The 19,550-nt window shown below is 39.3% G+C and overlaps 2 protein-coding genes across 3 annotated transcripts in view; both read right to left on the reverse strand.

Moving 5' to 3' along the window:
- Positions 1-11,907, reverse strand: part of Tbk1 (TANK binding kinase 1) — a 42,456-nt gene extending 30,549 nt beyond the window's left edge. The window contains exons 1-5 of the mRNA XM_042698896.1: positions 11,830-11,907; positions 9,206-9,325; positions 5,743-5,883; positions 4,054-4,183; positions 349-530 (exon numbers count right to left, since the gene is read on the reverse strand). Of these exons, the coding sequence (XP_042554830.1) occupies positions 349-530; positions 4,054-4,183; positions 5,743-5,883; positions 9,206-9,292 (540 nt within the window). The 5' untranslated portion in view covers positions 9,293-9,325; positions 11,830-11,907. The remainder of the gene's footprint in view (positions 1-348; positions 531-4,053; positions 4,184-5,742; positions 5,884-9,205; positions 9,326-11,829) is intronic.
- An 812-nt stretch (positions 11,908-12,719) lies between these two features.
- Xpot (exportin for tRNA) overlaps positions 12,720-19,550 on the reverse strand; it is a 46,238-nt gene continuing 39,407 nt past the window's right edge. For both annotated transcript variants that reach the window (XM_042698894.1, XM_042698895.1), the window contains exons 24-25: positions 15,797-15,853; positions 12,720-15,112 (exon numbers count right to left, since the gene is read on the reverse strand). In XM_042698894.1, the coding sequence (XP_042554828.1) occupies positions 15,086-15,112; positions 15,797-15,853 (84 nt within the window). In that variant the 3' untranslated portion in view covers positions 12,720-15,085. The remainder of the gene's footprint in view (positions 15,113-15,796; positions 15,854-19,550) is intronic.

Genomic DNA, 19,550 nt, shown 5'->3' on the forward strand with positions numbered 1-19,550 from the left:
GCATAAGAGCTCAGGGACAATGCCCAGGCCCAGAGTTCAAGCCCCACAACTGACAAAAAAAAAAAGATACAAAGCCATTCCATTAGTAAAATTAAAAGATATGAGTATTATGAAAGTTCTAAGAATCATTATTTTTTATTGTTATTATAAAGGTGACATAAAAAGACCAAGAATTCTTAACGGAAAAGTAATAGCATCCTTAGAAACTAATACCTAATTCTCTTTATACACAATCATCATTAAAATAGAAAATTCAATTTTTATAGTGAACTGGTTGACCAACAACTCAACTATCTTTGCAGTAGATTAAGCTTTCAAAAATGGAAATACTAGTGCTACATGACTTACCAAATATTCTTCAGTGCCATAGAGAGAAACAAATTGCTCATCATCCTCTAATTCTCTAGCTGCACCAAAATCTGTGAGTTTGTATACAGACTGTCCATCTTCCCCTATGACACGCATGATATTTCCTGGTTTGATATCACGGTGCACTATGCCATTTTCTCGGAGGTGATTCATTCCACCCACTTCAATAAAAAACATTAAACAAGGAAATCATAACGTTGGTAGGTATCTACATGTACATGTATGTCGCAATTTAGTTGACAAAATGTATTCATGTTCAATCAAACTTTTCTCTATAAATTGGTTCAGTAATTTTACTTAAAATAACAAATGGTCTTTTTATACACACATATATACACATGTATAATATCTTATTTCAATTATAAGAGTTTTAGAATAAGTATCAATATGGAGGGAGGGACTGGGGATGTGGCTGAAGTGCTAAGGCTCTTGTCTAACAGGCACACGGTCGTGAGTTCAATCCCCAGTGCTGCTAGATGAAAAAAGGAGTACTGGCTCATTTTGTGAAACAAAGGCAATTTGCACAGAGTGACTTTTTTTTTTGCTGGTGGTGGGGCCTGAACTCTGGGCCTGGGCACTGTCCCTCAGCTCTTCAGCTCAAGGCTAGCACCTACCACTTCAGCCACAGCGCCACTTCCGGCTTTTTCTGCTTATGTGGATCTGAAAAATCAAACCTAAGGCCTCATGAATGCAAGGCAAGCGCTCTACCATTGAGCCACCTTCCCAGTCCCAACAGAGTGACTTACTTGACTAGTTGATCTCAGATTAAGCAACTTAAACAGATTAATTTCTTTTTTTTTTCTGTGTGAAGATCTTTAATATCAAATCAAATTTTTATAATATTTTACATACCATTTGTTAGTTTACATTTTTAATTTTTTTAATTATTATAAAGGTGATGTACAGAGGGGTTATAGTTAGCCTAATATTAAAAAAAAAATCAATTTGGTCTAAGGAGTCCAATGTCTCCCCTTTTTTTCAGTTTGAACTCAGAGCCTTGAACTTGCTAGGCAAAAAACCCCCACCAAAACAAAACAACTACAAGGCTTTCCCTATATACTTACTTCAATATCTGTAATTCTGTTTAAGCAGGCTGCATTGTTTCTCTCTCTTATTTTATGTCAGCTGTGGGGTTTGAACTCTGGGCCTGGGCACTATCCCTCAGCTCTTCAGCTCAAGGCAAGCACTCTACCACTTGAGTCACAGCACCACTTCTGGTTTTCTAGGTGGTTTACGGTAGATAAAGAGTCTCACAGAGTTTCTTGCCCAGGCTGGCTTTGAACCATGATCCTCAGATCTCAGCCTCCTGAGCTAGGATTACAGACATGAGCCACTCTGACACTGGCTCTCTCTTATTTTAATCTCACCTAAACTGTCTTCATTATGCTTTGATATCAAGTTGAAACTTTATACCTTCTTTTTTTTTTTTTTTTCATTTTGCTGGTTCTGGGGCTTAAACTCAGCCTGAGCTCTTTCACTGAGCCTCTCTGTGCTCAAAGCTAGCTATCTACCACTTGAGCCACAGTGCCACTTCAGCTTTTTTCTGAATAGTTTATTGGAGATAAGTGTCTGACGGATTTTCCTGCCCAGGCTAGCTTTGAACTGCGATCCTCAGATCTTGGCCTCCAAGGTAGCTATGATTATAGGTGAGTGCCACTGGCGCCCGACCATTCTTCTTCTTCTTTTTTTTCTGGGGAGGAGAGGCATAGTACTAAGGTTTACAGGGTATCTTATGCTGAGCCACATCTCTAGTCCCTTTTTGCACTAGTTATTTTTGAGATATGGTCTTCACACTGGAATCACAATCTCCCAATCTTAGCCTCACTCACAGCTAGAATGACAGACTTTTGCCATCATGCCCAGCTATTTGTTGAGAAGGCAGTCTCATTAATTTTTCTGCCTGGGCTAGCCTCAAACCATAATCTTCCCAATTTCAGCCTCCTAAGAGGCTAAAATCACAAGAGTAAGTCATATTTTTTTTTAGAAGTATATAATCAGTAATTTTAGGCTAAAAATCACAGGAGTGAGTCACATTTTTTAAAAGTATATAATCAGTAATTTTTAGTATAGACAGAGTATTAGAACTATTGCCAGTAATTTTATACTTTTAGCATGTCCCAAATAAAAGCCTCATTTCTATTGTTCTCAAAGCTGCCCCATTCCATTAACAGCCACTACCCAACTCTATCCACCTCTAACTACTAAACTATTATTATTCTTCCTTTCTTCTTTCTTCTCTCTCTCTCCCCCTTTCCCTCCCTCTCCCCCTTTCTCTCTCTATCTCTTTTTCTTTCTCTTTTTGATCAGTTGTGGGGCTTGAATTCAGAGCCTGGGTGCTGTCCTTGAGCTTTTTCGCTCAAGGCAAGCACTCTACCACTTTAAGCCATAGCTCCACTTTGGTTTTTGGTGGTTAACTGGAGATAAGTCTCACAGACTTTCCTGCCCCAGCTGGCTTTAAACTGTGATCCTCAGATATCAGCCTTCTGAGTAGCTAGAATTACAGGCATGAGCCACCAACACCTGGCTTCATTATTCTGCTTTCTTATCTCTATGGATTTGTTTATTTTGAACATACTACATAAATTATATAATTTTTTTTTTTTTTGGGTCCGGTCGTGGGGCCTGAACTCTGGGCCTGGGCACTGTCCCTCAGCTCTTCAGCTCCAGGCTAGTGCTCTACCACTTGAGCCACACGCCACTTCCGGCTTTTTTCTTTTTGCTTATGTGGTGCTGAGGAATCGAACCCAGGGCCTTGAGCATGCAAGGCAAGCGCTCTACCACTGAGCCACCTCCCAGCCCAAATTATATAATATTGTGCCTAGTAAAATATTTTGAAAAGTGAATACACATTTTTACCACATATCACTACTTAATTTTTATGCATGAATAGTATTCCACTGATACGTGACATTTTTAACTATATATCAAATGAAAGACATTTGGGGTTGTTTCCAGTTTTGTCTGTGTGCACGTGCTCATCCTGGAGCTCATCCTGGGTGTTGTCCCTGAGCTCGTTTACTCAAAGCTACCTCTCTACAACTTGAGCAACTCAGCTTTCAGCTTTTTGGTAATTAATTGTAGATAAATTCATAGACTTTCCTGCTTAGGCTGGCTTCTAACGATTTGTAATCCTCTGATCTCAGCTCCTAAGTAGTTAGGATTACAGGTAGGAGCCATCATGCCCGGCTAGTTCCTAATTTTTGACTATTATGAATATGCTGCTATGAACATATCCACATTTATCTTTACATGGGAACTGCTGGATCATAAGTTAATTTCATATGTAACTTTTTGAGGTGTTTCACTACTATTTTCTCAGGAGGTTGTAAATTTTACAATCCTACCAGCAATGTATGATAGTTTCAATTTTTCAAATCCTTCCCCACTTTTAAACTGGGGTTGGCTTTTCATTGTTAGGATTTTCTGAATAAAAAAAATTTCCTTATATGTGACTTGCAAACATAGATTGTCATTCTATGAGTTGACTTTTCATTTGTCTTTCACAGTACAAAAGTTTTAATGTTGATGCAGTCTGATTATCTACATTTTTTTTTATCATATCATGCTTTTGGTATTATAGGTAAGAAAGGTTTTTTGTTTTGAATGTAAGAAATTTATTTTGTATTCTATCATTAAATCATATATATATATATATGTATTCATACAGATAAAAAAAAAACATACCCACATCTCGTAAAACAATTAAAAATTCTGATTCTGGTAGTCCATAGGCATTCGATGGCTCTTCTAAAACAGTGTATAAACTTCCACATGGACAAAATTCCATAACAAGTACTTTATGTCTTGTTGTTGTCTGAAAAGAGAAATCACTGTTTGGAAATCAATATTAAAAAAAACTTGGATTATATGGTAGCACTTAATCTCATTTTATATATACATAGGATTTACTACCATGACGAAGGTAACTGGAATTGCTTTGTTAACATATCTGTTAACTGTATATATCTGAAATCCTTCAAGGAATGGAATCCTATTCTTAAACATAAATGGGTGGCAGAATGTCTGAGTGGTCCCTCTTACAGTAAAGTTCCTGTTTGTTTAATCTCCACCTGAGTAGATTTGCATTAAAGTTTATTTTTAGTGTTCCACTGATTATACGATGCATCAGTGTAACAAACACCATCAAATTATATAATATATAGTGATTATACTATGAATATTTTAGAAAATAGAAATTTTTGTTCTTTTGTTTTGTTGTTGGTACTGGGGCTTGATCTCAGGACCTTGTGCTTGCTTAGCTTGTCTGCTCGTGGCTGGCACCGTACCATGTCAGTCACTCTTCTAGCCTAACATTTTTTGTCAGTTAATTGGAGATGGAGTCTTTGTAGACTTTTCTCTCCTAGCTGACTTTGAACCAGGATCCTTCTAATCTCCTCTTAAGCCAGGGGCACTTGACTTGAAATTCTGAATGAGTCACAAAATCTCATATTCACCTTTAACTTTTTGTTGCTGTTGGTTGTGGTGTACTGTATGAACTTTTTGTTCAAGGCTAGCTCTCTAGTATTTTGAGCCACAGCACCACTTCCAGTTTTCTGGTGGTTAATTGGAAATGGAAGTCTCACAGACTTTCCTGCCAGGTTGGCTTCAAATTGTGATCCTCAGACCTCAGCCTCCTGAGTAGCTGGGATTACAGGTATGAGCGATCAGCATCTGGCTCATCTTTGTTGTTATCCTTTCTTCCTTTTCAAGGCAAGCTCTCTACCACTTGAGCCACAGTGCCACTTCCGGCCTTTTCTGCTTATATAGTGTTGAGGAATTGAATCCAGGGCCTCATGCATGCAAGGCAAGCACTCTACCACTGAGCCACCTTCCCAGCCCTGTATTCTGTTCTATTTTTGGAGGTACTTGGGTTTCAACTCAGGGCCTTGAGCTCTACAATTCGAACTATAACCCTAGTTTTGCTATTTTCTGATTATTTTGGAGATGGAGTGTATTTTTATGATACTTTATGTCTATTGCTATTTCGATTCAAGAATCCTTAGTCCTCAGGGACACATAATTTGTTGCATGAGCTATCATCTGCCAGTTTTCTAATTTCTGTGTGTGTGTGTATGTGTGTGTGTATGTGTGTGCATGCGTGCCTTCCTGGGGCTTGAACTCAGGGTCCCTGATTTTTTTGTGTGTGTGCTATTGGCTGCCACTCTACCACTAGAGCCATACGTCTACTTCTAGCTTTTGGTGGTTAATTGGAGGTAAGAGTCTCACAAACTTTTCTGCCTGGGTTGGCTTTGAATTGCTAAGTATCTAGGATTATAGGAGTGAGCCACAATGCCTAGCTTTCTAATCTATTTTTATTATGAAATCATTATCTTCTGAATTATAACCATAATAAACATAATAAGGTTAACTTACCTCTTCTTCAATAGCAAATAATTTGACAATATTTTTGTGATTGAGTTTTTTTAGCACTTCAAATTCTCTCATTTGAACATCCACTGGACGAAGGAAGCTTATGTTATTAAATACTTTGATAGCAAATAAATCACCAGTTTTCTAAAAGAAAAGAACAGAAAGTCATCAGAACTAGCTATCACAATTCATAGTTCTTATAGTAGACCATCAGGCATTCTTTAAACAGTTAATTTACACTATGACTTGTGTTGACCCAACTGACTGCTCAAAATATCTTTCAAATTGTCTATCTTGGGGATGGGAAGGGAAAACTGGGAGAGAGTGAGGGAAGGAGTGACATTTCCAAAAAGAAATGTACTCTTTACCTTACTTACCTAACTGTAACCCCTCTGTACATCACCTTTCTAATAACAATAAACATTTTTTTAATTGTATATTTTGGAATTTTCAAAAGGCTATTTTATTTAATGATTTACACATTATGGCCTGCTAGTCATTACATGTCAGAAGATAAAAGTTTCAAGTTTCAAAAGTTCAATTGTCTTCCAGATAAGAAATCGAAAGTGAAATTTCCTGTTAATATAATTAACTTTTCAGAACTATTTCTTGGCTTGGGTGCATGGATTCTCTTTCTTACACACACACATACACACACACGGACAAGGAGAAGGAAGAGAGAGGAAAAGAGTCCTACAGGTTGGAGAAATGAGGTTAAAGTGTATTTCCTGGTCAAATCACGCCACTACTTCACTGAGAAACTTCATGCAATTCCACTAGGTGCCTGGGGCAGACTGTTCCTTCAATGACCACATCTGGAAGGTTAAAGGCATGTCTTCTACTGAGTACTGGCACAGTTTGTGCTCACTCGCTTATGGTCTACTGAAGTAGCCATACACAACACTGAAATGCTCAGCAGTGGCTGGCACAGAGTATCACTGGTATAAAACACACATAAATTTCAGGTACCATCATTTTTGCATATTCTTCAAACTAATCTTACTCTAAAATTCTCTTTGAGACAGGCTTACTTCATCTCAATTGCTCAAATCAGGAAGTTTCTTCCTCATGGTCAGTCCAGATGCTTTTGAGTTCAGACATTCCCCCCATTTATCCCAGGTCAAACTTCCCAGGATCAAGTGGAAAGATCATTCTTGTTGGGGTTCAAGTGTGTCCTGTTTAGCGATGTTTTATGGCTGAGTGTACTTTAGTACAAAACAGATTTCACCACTACCGGTCTTCACTCTTCTTCTGCATCAGAACTGTAGTCTTTTGCTTTACACTATTTAGCTGTTTATAATTCCATCTCTTAATATCACTATTTGAGGGCCACCATCTAGTCACCACCAAATATACAGAGACATATGTTCCTTCTAAAGGAAAATGGCCATGGATTGCTTTTAGTCAATATGAAAAGGTGATAAGAATAATGTAAAGTTCAACTACGCTGTTTTTCCATTTATTCAGCTGAGATAAAGACATTGCCAAACCTGTCACCTAACCAAGAATTTATTTTCCTTAAGAACACTAGCCTCAAACTCATCCTGAAATAAGGAGATTCCTAAGAGAGTAGCAACAAAGGAAATAATACGATGTTACAATGTACCCACTAAGCTTAGGGCCAATATTCCCAAATTTTTGTAGTCTATCATACCTGTGAGCTTCTAGTATGCATGTGGTAACATACCATTTTTCTTTCACTTACCTGCACAGACAGCCATCACTCACTGTTACTAAGTCAGAGAATATACACATAGTATTTGGAGATCTGCATATGATATTTATACATACGCACAGATCAGTATATCCTTTACAGGTCTTCTAGTCAACTTCACCATGGTTATCATTTACATGCACATATGCCCTCCACACAATGGTAGTTAAAGGTATCTTAATGATAAGAAAGAGCACATTGAATAACATGCACTATATTTAAGAACTGGGCCATTCTGAGCACTAATAGGAGTAATACCATGATTTTACAATCCTTTAAATAGTTAAGGGAAAGTAGAATTTGTTTTAGTATAGTCCTAATTACTTGAAATTGATGTCACTAAGAACAAACGTGGTTTCCTAAAATAAATCACTGAGAAGACTATTAGGGACACTAATCTAGGTCTTAGCAACTTTTAAAATAAATTTGTATACTACCTTGCAAATCCATCTTTTAGATTTGAAATCTCTACTTTTTATTTAAAATCCTTACTTTAGATTTACACACTATACTGGAAAGAGTATACCTTTGTTTCTTTGATGAATTTTGGGTTATCTTCTAGGATAGGCTAGTTTATACTCATTCATTCACTTATTCTTCATTCAATAAACCTTCCTGAGTACCTACTATGTGGAGGCACTTGCACAAAGGACACTGAGTAACGAAGGCCCTCTCCAGAATCAGAGGAGAAAATGCTAAAAGCTGTCCACATGACACTTATGATTCATTCTCTATGTTCTTTCCCAGAGAAAACAGCCCTTCCCCCCTATGTCTTGTCTGTCACTGACAGAACTGACTGTTAATCTCAAGGCGACATGAAAGGAGGAAACATTTCTCTCTAGATTTTAATCATCTAGAGTCTCATTTCTGAAAATAATTTAGAATGATTCAGTCATTTAAACAAATTCATAGTATTGAAAAAAAACTAGTGATTACTTGCATTAAAAAAGGAATCCTAAGCCCTATTATTTTTCTAGCTTAAAAAAAAACCAGGATAGCATCTTTAATTATCTCTAATTGCTTCATTTTAAATTATTCTCATCCTTCAATTAAAACTAGACAAAAATCCTTTTAGCTCTTGAAGTGATTCTTGGCTTATCCCTTTTACTTTCTTTTCTGCTACCAAGTTCTGATTACGTCACAGGTTCTTAACCCTGGGCTCCTTGTTGAGGATCTACTTTGTGGGATACCGTCTTTGTGGGCATACAAACCCATGGTAATCAGTTTTAGTGAGATTACTCACTAGTATTAGGGAGGTAGATGAAGAGAAAGACTTAAAAGGCACAACTGTAAAGTTATATTCTCCAGTCTCTCTCTCTCTCTCTTTTTTTTTGGTCAATCCTGGGGCTTGGGGTCTGTCCCTGAGCTTCTCTATGCTGGCTCCAGGCTGGCTCTCTACCACTTGAGCCATAGCACCACTTCCAGCTTTGTCTGAGTAGTTTATTGGAGATAAGAGTCTCAGGGACTTTCCTGCCTAGGCTGGCTTCAAACTGTGATCCTCAGATCTCAGCCTCCTGAGTATCTAGGATTACAGGAGGGAGCCACCAGCATTTGGCTCCAGTCCCTTTTTAATCAACTTCTTGGTTTTTTTCTCCATTCTATAACTATGCCGCCACTAGGTAAATATGTTCACTGTCTCTGACACATGCTAAATTCTAAATCGCCACAAAAAAGACTCAAAATTATTGTCAGTTTACTAGAAATGTGCTTCTCAGAAAAGTGAAAAGACTTGAAAGCTGTAATTGTGCTTACCTTATGTCTACCACGAAAGACATTTGCAGTAGCTCCTTGGCCCAAGATATCAGATAAAAGCCACAGATGATTAGAAGTGCTCTGCATCTCTGCTTAAGTAGTCAATACTAGTGTTATACACTAAGGAAAAGAAAATATTTGTATGTATGTTTTAAGGGAATGATAAAGTTAAAAACAAATGTTAGCTATTCTTAATCTCACACAATACTATCCTAATTATTTACTGCTATGTGCTGAAGTATAAAAATGTACAATGTAAAAAAGCTAACTTTCCAGCAAAATAGGTATATTTATTTAATTTGGGGGGGGGGGGGAGATGGGGCTTAAACTCAGGGCCTGGGTGCTGTTCCTGAGATCTTTTGCTCAAGGTTAGCGCTCTATCACTTTGAGCCACAGTTTCATTTCTGGCTTTTGAGGGGTTAATTGGAGGTAAAGAGTCTCATGGGGACTTTTCTGCCTGGGCTGGCTTCAAACTGAGATCCTCAGATCCCAGCCTCCTGAGTGGCTAGGATTATAGGCATGAGCAACAGACAACTGGCTACTTTCTAGAAGTATTAAAGGCTAACATGCTGTGTGGGTGCTGAAAAAACCATTAAGCCAATTGCATGTCATATTTTCAATTTAATCACATTACAGGAATGAAAGAAAGGTCCATTTTTCGACTTTGGTCTTTGACAAAATGTGATATAGTTACTTAGCTACTTCATATGTTTTGAAAGGTAAGTCAACAATAACTTTCTTTTTTTGAAATAGTTTCACTATATAGTCCAGGCAAGCCTTGAATTGCAATTCTCCTGCCTCAGCTTCCCATGTACTAACAGATAGATTATGTATAAAAATTTTAAACTAAAGAAAAGTAGACCTGCTGGGCCCTGTTATCTTAGTCACTCAGGAGGCTGAGATTTGAGGACTGTGGTTCAAAGCTAGATTGGGCAGGAAAATCTGTGAGACTCTGATCTCCAAATAACCACCAAAATAAGTTGGAAGTGGAGCTGTGGTTCAAGAGGTGAAGTGCTAGCCTTGAGCAAAAAAGCTCAGGTATTTTTCCTAGACCTTGAGTTTAAGCCCCAGGATCTGAACAATAAACAAACAAACAAAAAGAAAAATAGACCTACAATTCTCCCTTAAACCTGCTACCATGTCAAATCACAACATAATCTTAAAACCCTTCCAGAGTAAGCTAGAACAGAAGAGTTTGCTAGACTGAGTATTCCTTGTTGAAAAAGGAACTCCAAGAAGGAATATACAGAATATAAAATAGGTTGGGAACATACAGAATAGCCAGGAATGCAGAATTTCAAAAATCTCTATATACAAACATATATATTTACATAACTTTACCACCAGTCTAATTTAGCCAAGATATGTTATATACACGGATTTCCTGGAGATATGCAATAAAATCGAATTCCTTTACACCAATAAGGAACACCCATTTTCCCCATTTACTGCATTCCACTCATGGGAATACCTCATGGGACTCCTCCTTAATAAATGTAACTTTGCCTTTGCAGCCAAGTGGCAAACAGTATCATTAAGTACTTGTGTGTACCTAGTGGATACTATAAAAACCCAATTATCAACTAAGATACCTGCTTTCTCTATATGCTGACATCAAAACATGGCTCCACAAGAGTGATCAGGGGAAATGTCTTTTTGAGAATATCAGTAACCCTACCATAACAGCAAAGTAAAACATGACTCAGCACACCCACCAGGTGCTTACTATATAAATCTTCCTTAATTTTTGACAACCATAGAGGTAGGCACTCAACAAGTCTATTAGTGGTGATACGGTCTAAGTCCACTTCGTTTCACCTGCCAAAGCGAAAGTTACAAAGGATGAAAACTGGTTTGGTGACAAGGCCTACGGACAAAGTTCCAGGATTTCAAAACTCAACCACAATGATCATCATTCATCTATAGATACTACAGTGGAGGTTCCAGGAAAGGCTGAGGAGGTCAGTTGGGGGGTTATACACTTGACAATTACTAGGGAGAATCTGTTTGGCGGCTACCTACTAAATGTGTCTGGGAAGTGGTTTCGAAAACACAGCCACCTAGAAGGAGCTGGGAAACACTACGGAATTTGCATGTTGTCTCTCGAAAAAACCCGTCACATCACGGAGACCCTGGCTAACTATCAGAAAAACCGGTCCATTTAAGCACTGCGCCCCGGGTCAAGGCTGGGGAGAAGGGGCGGCGTGTGCGGGGTGGGGGGGAGAGGTGGGGGGGAAGCGGGGTATTCAACTCCGCCGGGAAAGGCCGCCCTTCCCCCGCTCCGGGGGTCAGGCCCAGACCCGGTCACCTGCCTGGGCTTGTCCTCCGCCTACCCACCGCGGCCGCAGCATCTACCAGGGCCCAAGGTTCGGGTGAGAGAGCCGGCCGGGAGATGCAGGGCGCGGGGGCCCCGAGACTTCACACCCGCTCCGGACACTGCAGACAGAGCGAGGCGGAGTCGGCGCAGAGCTCGGCCCCAGGTCAGCGAGGGGTCCGTCGGGTCGCCCACCCGGCCCCTCCTCTGACTCAGCACGCCACCTTCCCACAAGAACAGCCGGCCGCCGTAGGCCGCACCGCCCCAGCCCACGAGGCTCGGCCTCTCCACCCGCGCCCACCCTACTTACCCAGGCGAGTCTCGCCCGCGCCACCGCCAGCGGGCTCCGGCGGCCTTCCAGAGCCCCAGGCTACTTCCGGCTTCGCCAGTCCTGACCGAGGACCACGTGACCGACGGCCAGCGCGCATGCGCACGCCTGCCTGCCTGCCTGCCGCTCAGTCCGAAACTCAGTTTACAGCCTCCGCCGCAGGGCCGGAGCTGCTCCGGGGCCGTAGTGGCGGCGACTGTAGCGGAGAGAACCCGCCTCACTCCTCAGCCCGGTGGAGCATCGTCAACAACCCCGCCACTGCAAATCCCGCCCCGTTCCGGAGCCCAAGCGCTGCTGGTGGAGGAGGAGTGGTGGCAGACATTCCCACAATCACAAGTAGGCACAAGGCTGGACGCGCGGGACTGCGGAGGGCACGGTCACAGCCCGGGGGATCAGAAGTCGCCGGGCTTCCGTGGAGCCGGACGCTCCCCTCCCCAGTCGGAAATAACAATCTTAATCTGTTGACCTAATTTCCTCCTTCCTAAAATGGCAATAGGTTTCAGTACCAACTTCAATTTAAGAACTAAAACCAGTACTAAAATCAGGTTCTGCTCAAAAGCAGCTATTCCTTAGAAAGGGGTCCTTTGCGCGCACGTCAGCACCCAGGGAGTCAGCACACAGGGAAGGCAACGACTTGGTGATGGACGGCCCAATTTGTACTTTGAGCGAGAAGTAATGCAGCAAATACCAAGAGGAGGAAACCACTGCACTTAGAGCCACTCTCAGCAGGACTTTGATCTGAGGTTGTATCTCCGCCTGTAACTGGCTACAAGCAAATTTTCTTCTCTGTCTAGCTTCAGTTTGTGTGTGTGTGTGTGTGTGTGGTTTTGTGCTTATCAAATTCACAATGGAGTTAAAAAACTGCACTCCAATGAGTTCTTACAAAGGAAATTAATTTATTAGAATTTTAAACTTTTGAGAGGAAATCATTTGAACAGATCTTTTCACCGCTTACAATTTCAACATTTCAGTTACTGAATAACAAGAGAAAAGCCTGTCAAAAGGTTCCCAGCACAAAGTTGTGGGAGAAAATGTGGCTGAGCCCAAGAACTTACCACATAAATGATTAAAATGCCACACAGTACTTTTTAAAAAGGTCAAGCCACTTGTGAAACAACATTAGCATTAAGACTGAAAAATAAAACTGTCAGGCACAGGACTAAATCAGGTACCAAAAAACCCTGTGGTTCCATAGTCAAGTTACCCAAATTCCTAAAAGTCTTGTCTCCGTTATCCCATCTGTAACAAGTGAAAGTCATCCTTGGGACAAGTTACTTGGGTGTTTGCTTTCTGAAATAAGATAATTAATGATTGGATAGTTTCCTGATTGTGATGCTTGGGGAAACATCAAGGAACAAAGATGGAAATACACATGATATATAACATGAAATTTAATTTCTATTTACATGCTCATTTCCATGTCCTGATTTTCCACACATGATTTTACTGAAGGGTTTTAAGGACCTAGGGGAAAATGTTTTATTTTTCTACATATGGAATAGTATAGCATACAAACTAGTATCAAAGCCTCAATGTGCTAGCTACTGTAAGAAGTTCATGTTTAACTCATTGAATTCTTAATGAGTTATGAGGTAGCTACCATTATTTTCCCCCACTTATGAGAGACAAACTAAGGCAGGATGAAGCTTTTTAATGTACTCAAGATTCTAAACCAGTTACTGCCATAACTGGTGTTTCAACTACTTAATCTGGGTAGAGAGGCCATATTCCATAAACTTTACTATCCTATGCTATGAGTGAGTATACTTCCAGTAATTTCTACTATTGCAACAGAGGAAACTTATCTTTCCATGGTATAGGGGAACCAAGCAAAGAAACACAAAATTTTCACTTATCTATTCTTATAAACATTTTAAGTACATTTTAAGTACATTTGACTGATTTATTTTTATAGTTAACTGTTAAATTTAGTTTAATACCTTTATTCCATGATGTAAGGAAAATATATAAGGCTCTTCTGGAATAAAACCCAGAAAGACTCATACTTTACACAATTTAGTATAAAGTTCTAGGGATCTTACAGGCCACTAAAGCTTATCAAGAAAAGCACTAGGCAACACATTGGCCAAAGGTTAAAAAAAAACAAAAACAAAACCCTAATAAAAATTTTTTTCCCTTTTCTTTTTATGGTGTTAGGGATTGAACTGGGTACTAGTAAAATCAAGAGCCTACCAAGTCACAACCCAAATCCCATTAAAGACTTCATTGGGCTTTAACATTTTTTAAACTTGTGTTTGTAGATACTCTGCTGCTCAGTTTTGTCATTATGTCTCTCCAACTAATACTATTTTTTCCTCTTGCTCTCTTATGTAGCTATGGATAAACATGGAGAAAAGCAGGGGAAGTTCTTTATAGTAAGTAGTGGCTGATTATTTACAAATATCATAAACACATAGGTATAATGTGCTCCTAAGTACATCCAATGACAGGAAAATCATGGTTATTTTTACTTCTGTAAACACATTCTAATACATTTTAAAGAGGATTTATCTAACAGATAATCTTTTAGGAGCATATTAAATGAAACAAGGCATCCATATCTAATTTGGAAACCTTTAAATTGGAAATCAGAGTGATAAGATGAGAAAATAAGGCTAGAATCTTTATAATAATTCCAGAAAAGACTTTGTAGATTTCACTACATAAAATTTATTTTTTTATAAAAAATGTATTAATACCCTCAATCTACTTTTAGATCGGCTAACTTATGAACCCATTCTCTTGTAGAATATACATTGGCATTGAAAGTTTAAAGAAATGTAATGGCTATCTAGTTGTGATTGTTGCATTCATCCCATATTTTATGTGTTTGCACATATAAAAGAAAACTAAATTTATTCAAACTTTATGCTCAGCAATTTTTTCCCCTAAAAAAGTACACTGTTGTCCATTGCTATGTTCTTTATAAAGGACGTCAGTTTCAAATAAAGAAAGAAACAACAACTAAGGTACTAGGATAAGATAACTCTGCTGTGTCTTAACAGCATTTTTATGTAAAACAATTTGAGCTGGCATGCAAGCAACTTTTGTTGTCACATACCTGTATTGAGGGAAAATTACACCCTTTTTACATAAAAATCTCAATACATACACTGCAATAAGCTCAGAACTATTTAAAAAAAAAAAAAAAAGACCAGTGTGAATGGCACATAAAAACAACTTTTCTATAATTAACTGGAATTCCTGATCATGAATTAGGCACGGGAACATCCAGTCTTTAGGGTTTTGCTCTCTGGAAGAACACCTGTAAAATAAAGGATTAGAGCAATTAATTCAAATGTCAGAAAATCTCTCATGTAAAGAATAACTCTGCTGTGTACCGGTTGCTCACGCCTGTAATCCTAGCTACTCAGGAGCCTGAGATCTAAGGATCACGGTTCAAATCCAGCTGAAGCATGCAAGTTCCTGAGAATCATCTCCAATTAACCACCAGAAACCTGGAAGTGACATTGTGGCTCAAGTGGTAGAGTGTTAGCCTTAAGCTAAAGAGCTGAGGGACAACCAAAAAAATAAAAAAATAAAATAGACATCAGAAAACTTGTCCAAGAAAACTGTGCATATGTAACTTTTTTTTTTTTTTTTTTGCTGGTCGAGGGGCCTAAACTCTGGGCCTGGGTGCATCCCTCAGCTCTTCATCTCAAGGCTAGTGCTCTACCACTTGAGTCACAGTGCCACTTCCAGCTTTTTTTGCTTTGTGGTGCTGAGGAATCGAACCCAGGGCCTCATGCATGCAAGACAAACACTATCACTGAGCCATCTGCCCAGCCCTGCATATATTAACATTTGCAAGAGTTTAGTATAGTAGCAAGTGGTTTCATAGAAACTATTAGTACAGATTCTTAGAAACAACTTTTATGTTTCTATGAATTCTTCTGTTATTTAACTGTTTGAAGCTAAGACAGTTTTTTGTTTGTTTACAAATACATACCTTTAAGTAATTTTTAAAAACTTTAGCATCAGGCTGCTGAAGTGCTTGACAAAACTCCTGGGGTGGGAATGGGGTAAGGAAGGAAGCAGAGAAAAGGGAGAATCAATATGTTTGCATGAAATCCATCTTAACCAGACTCACAGTATATCCTTTTTAAAAAAAAAAACTGAGAAGAAAAACAAGACTTACACCTTAACCACTTTTACATGGACAGTATAGTAGTGCTAACTACATGCATAGGATATCACTAAAGGTTTCTTCATCTTGCAGAACCGAAATTCTTTTTTTTTTTTTTTTTTTTTTGCTTTTGTGGTGCTGAGGAATCGAACCCAGGGCCTCTGGCATGCAAGGCAAGCGCTCTACCACTGAGCCAACTTCCCAGCCCACAGAACCGAAATTCTATATCTATTAGAACATAAGGCCTATGAGAAAGGAAAATTGACGTTTCTTTATAATTATCTTTTTTTGGGGGGGGCAGGGGGTTCAGGGGGCTTGAAATTAGGGCCTAGGTACTTTTCTGAGTTTTTTTGCTTAAAGTTAGCATTCTACCACTTTTAAGCCACAATGCAACATCTAGTTTTCTGGTGGTTAATTGGAGATTCAAGCCAGATTAAAGCCAGCCTGGGCTGGCTTTAAACTGTGATTCTCAGATCTCAGCCTCCTGAGTAGCTAGGATTACAGGTATGAGCTATGAGCACCAGGCTTTTTTAATTAAAAAAAAAAATTTTTTTTTCAAAGCTAGCACTCTACCAGCCCCACTTCCAATTTTTTCTGTTTATGTGGTACTGAGGAATCGAACCAGGTGCTTCATGCATGCTACATTCCCAGCCTTTATAGTTATCTAAAAGAACAGAATTATAGACTTAGATACTATTCTGGAGCATTTTTTGCTCAAGACTAATGTTCTACCAACTGAGCCACAGCTTCACTTCTGACTTTTGGAATTTTATTGGAGATTAAGAATCTCATAGACTTTTCTGCCTGGGCTGGCTTCAAACTGCAGTTCTGAGATCTCAGCCTACTGAATAGCTAAGATTACAGGTGTGAGCTACCAGTGCCTGACTCACTGTAAGAACTTTTCAGAACATTTTTTTTTTTTTTTTTGGGGTCTGGTTGTGGGGCCTGAACTCTGGGCCTGGGCACTGTCCCTCAGCTCTTCAGCTCAAGGCTAGTGCTCTACCACTTGAGCCACAGCACCGCTTCCAGCATTTTTTTTCCATTTTGCTTATGTGGTGCTGAGGAATCGAACCCAGGGCCTCAGGCATGCAAGGCAAGTGCTCTACCACTGAGCCATCTTCCCAGCCCCCTTCAGAACATTCTTATTTTCACCCTAGCACTGGGTATGGAACTCAGAGCCTTATACATGCTAAGCAAGCAATCTTACTACTTATACTGAGAAACTTCTTAAAATCATAGTTGAAAAACCCAGTATTAAAATGTCCTTACTATCTAAAAGGATCCGAAAGTAAGAAATGGTGACTAGAAAAAGGGTGAAGTCTTCCTGGTATAGTGGCATTTTCCACACTCTCAGTATGTACTTCCTGCTCACTCGCCATTATGCCCAAGAAGAGGAACTACAGCACTTGTGGTAACTAGGGGTCAGTGATTTGATAAAGATCATGATAGTGAAATACAAAACATGCAGGGAACTGGGCAAAGCACCAAAAGAATTCATGTTTTCAACATGGCTCAAATGTAATAAAAAAAAAAAAAAGGTACAGATCTTGATACTTATAAACATGACACCACCAGCCTTCATGTAATTCTGTTTAGTAGATAGTGGAAAGCAGGTCCAAGTAGATATAGAGATCAAGAACAATAAGTTGATCACAGAACTATCAAAAAAGAAATAGTAGAGAGCTGGGAAGATGGCTCAGTGGTAGAGTGCTTGCCTTGCATGCCTGAGGTCCTGGGTTTGATTCCTCAGCACCACATAAGCAAAAAGAAAAAAGCCGGAGGTGGCGCTGTGGCTCAAGTGGTAGAGCGCTAGCCTTGAGCTGAAGAGCTGAGGGACAGCGCCCAGGCCCAGAGTTCAGGCCCCACTACCGGACCCAAAAAAAAAGAAATAGTAGAAAAGAATGAGGACACTCTTGAAAAACAAGTGGGAGAGAAAGTTGCTCATACTGGCCTTAAAGGATTTCTGTGGGAATCCAATATGCATGGAAGGTGCCCTATTCAGGACTAATGCTGTTACCCAAGGAGATGACAGAGAATTATGACCGAAGTCCAGACACACACCTGTGCAGGAAGTGATACCCTATGTGAAAAATTAACTGTCCAGTAAGCACAAGACCATGAGTTCAAACTTCAGTATAGCTGAAAGAAAACAAAAAGAGCTGGGCATTGGTGGCTCACGCCTCTAATCCTTCCTACTCAGTAGGCTGAGTTCTAAGGACTGCAGTTCAAAGCTAGCCCAGGCAGGAAAATCTGTGAGACTCAACTCCATTTAACTACCAGAAAACAGGAGTGAGGCTGTGTCTGAAAGTACAACACTAGTCTTGAGCAGAAAATCTAAGGAATAGTGTGCCCAGGCACTGAATTCAAGCCCAATTGACCACAACAAACAAACAAACAACAAAAACCCAAACAAAAAAAACAAATAAAAAGCTAGAAAACAACAGCAGCTAGGTGCATTGGTACACATTTGTACAAGGAGCCTGAAGGAGGATACAGTGATTTCTAAACTAACCTGTAACTCATCTAGAAAGAAAACAACAAAATAAACACAAAAAACTTCCCAACTACATAAAAGACTTAGTTGATGTGGATATAGAGAAACTGGAACCTCTGCACATGGTTGATGCGAAATTTGAGCAGCTGAAAAAGAGTACATTCCTCTCCTTTTTCGCTTTCCTTTCCCGCCAAGTATCTTTTTTTCTATGCCTAAATGCAAATTAATAAACTATTGAAAAAAATATTCACATATAATGGAATGCTGTCTTCTTACAACAGTAAAATGAAATCAAACCAACCAACCAAAAAATTGCTGAAACAAACTGTAGAATATACACACCTTATTAAGCTCCATGTGCTATTAGTTCTATATCTTCAGATTTTTTTTTTCAGTGTTGAGGATTAATCTCGCCCCCTCTCCATATACACATTATTTTGGCATGCCAGGCAAGCTCTCTAACACTGAGCCACAACTCCAGGAGAAAAGATATTCTATTGGTTTTAGTTCCCTTGGCAGTCTAGGAAAGCCTACTCAGATATAGAATAATTTTGGAATGTTTAAAATGCATAAAATGTAATACTGCAGGATTAAAAAGGAAAGCAATTATAAAACTAGAGTGTGGTGTTAGCACTTATCCCTTAGTAGGTGACATAGCATAGTGACATTACTTAGTAACTCAAACTTCAATATAGTGAGTGATATGCATACGATATATTCAAGTGATATTGAAGATATATGTACAAACTTCTGTGATATAAAAATATCTGAAATTTCTACTAGACAAAGTAATAGCAGTACTACTACTACCACTGTTATGTCATTTACACAATTGTAGGAAAATAAATTTCTGGTAGAGGTTAGAGAAAATAAAACGTGTGTGTGTGTGTGTGTGTGTGAGAAAAAAAATTTCTGGTAGAGGTTAGAGAAAATAAAACGTGTGTGTGTGTGTGTTTTCCCTATTCAACTTAAGTGTGACCTCCTGGCTATGAAATAACGAAATACTCTGCTTTGTTTTGTTTTTGGTGCCAGCATTAGAGCTTGAATGCAGGGCCTTGTGCTCTTGCCTGGCTTTTCTGCTCA

Source organism: Dipodomys spectabilis, unplaced genomic scaffold, assembly GCF_019054845.1.
Source record: "Dipodomys spectabilis isolate Male_0828 unplaced genomic scaffold, ASM1905484v1 ptg000234l, whole genome shotgun sequence".
NCBI lineage: Eukaryota > Metazoa > Chordata > Mammalia > Rodentia > Heteromyidae > Dipodomys > Dipodomys spectabilis.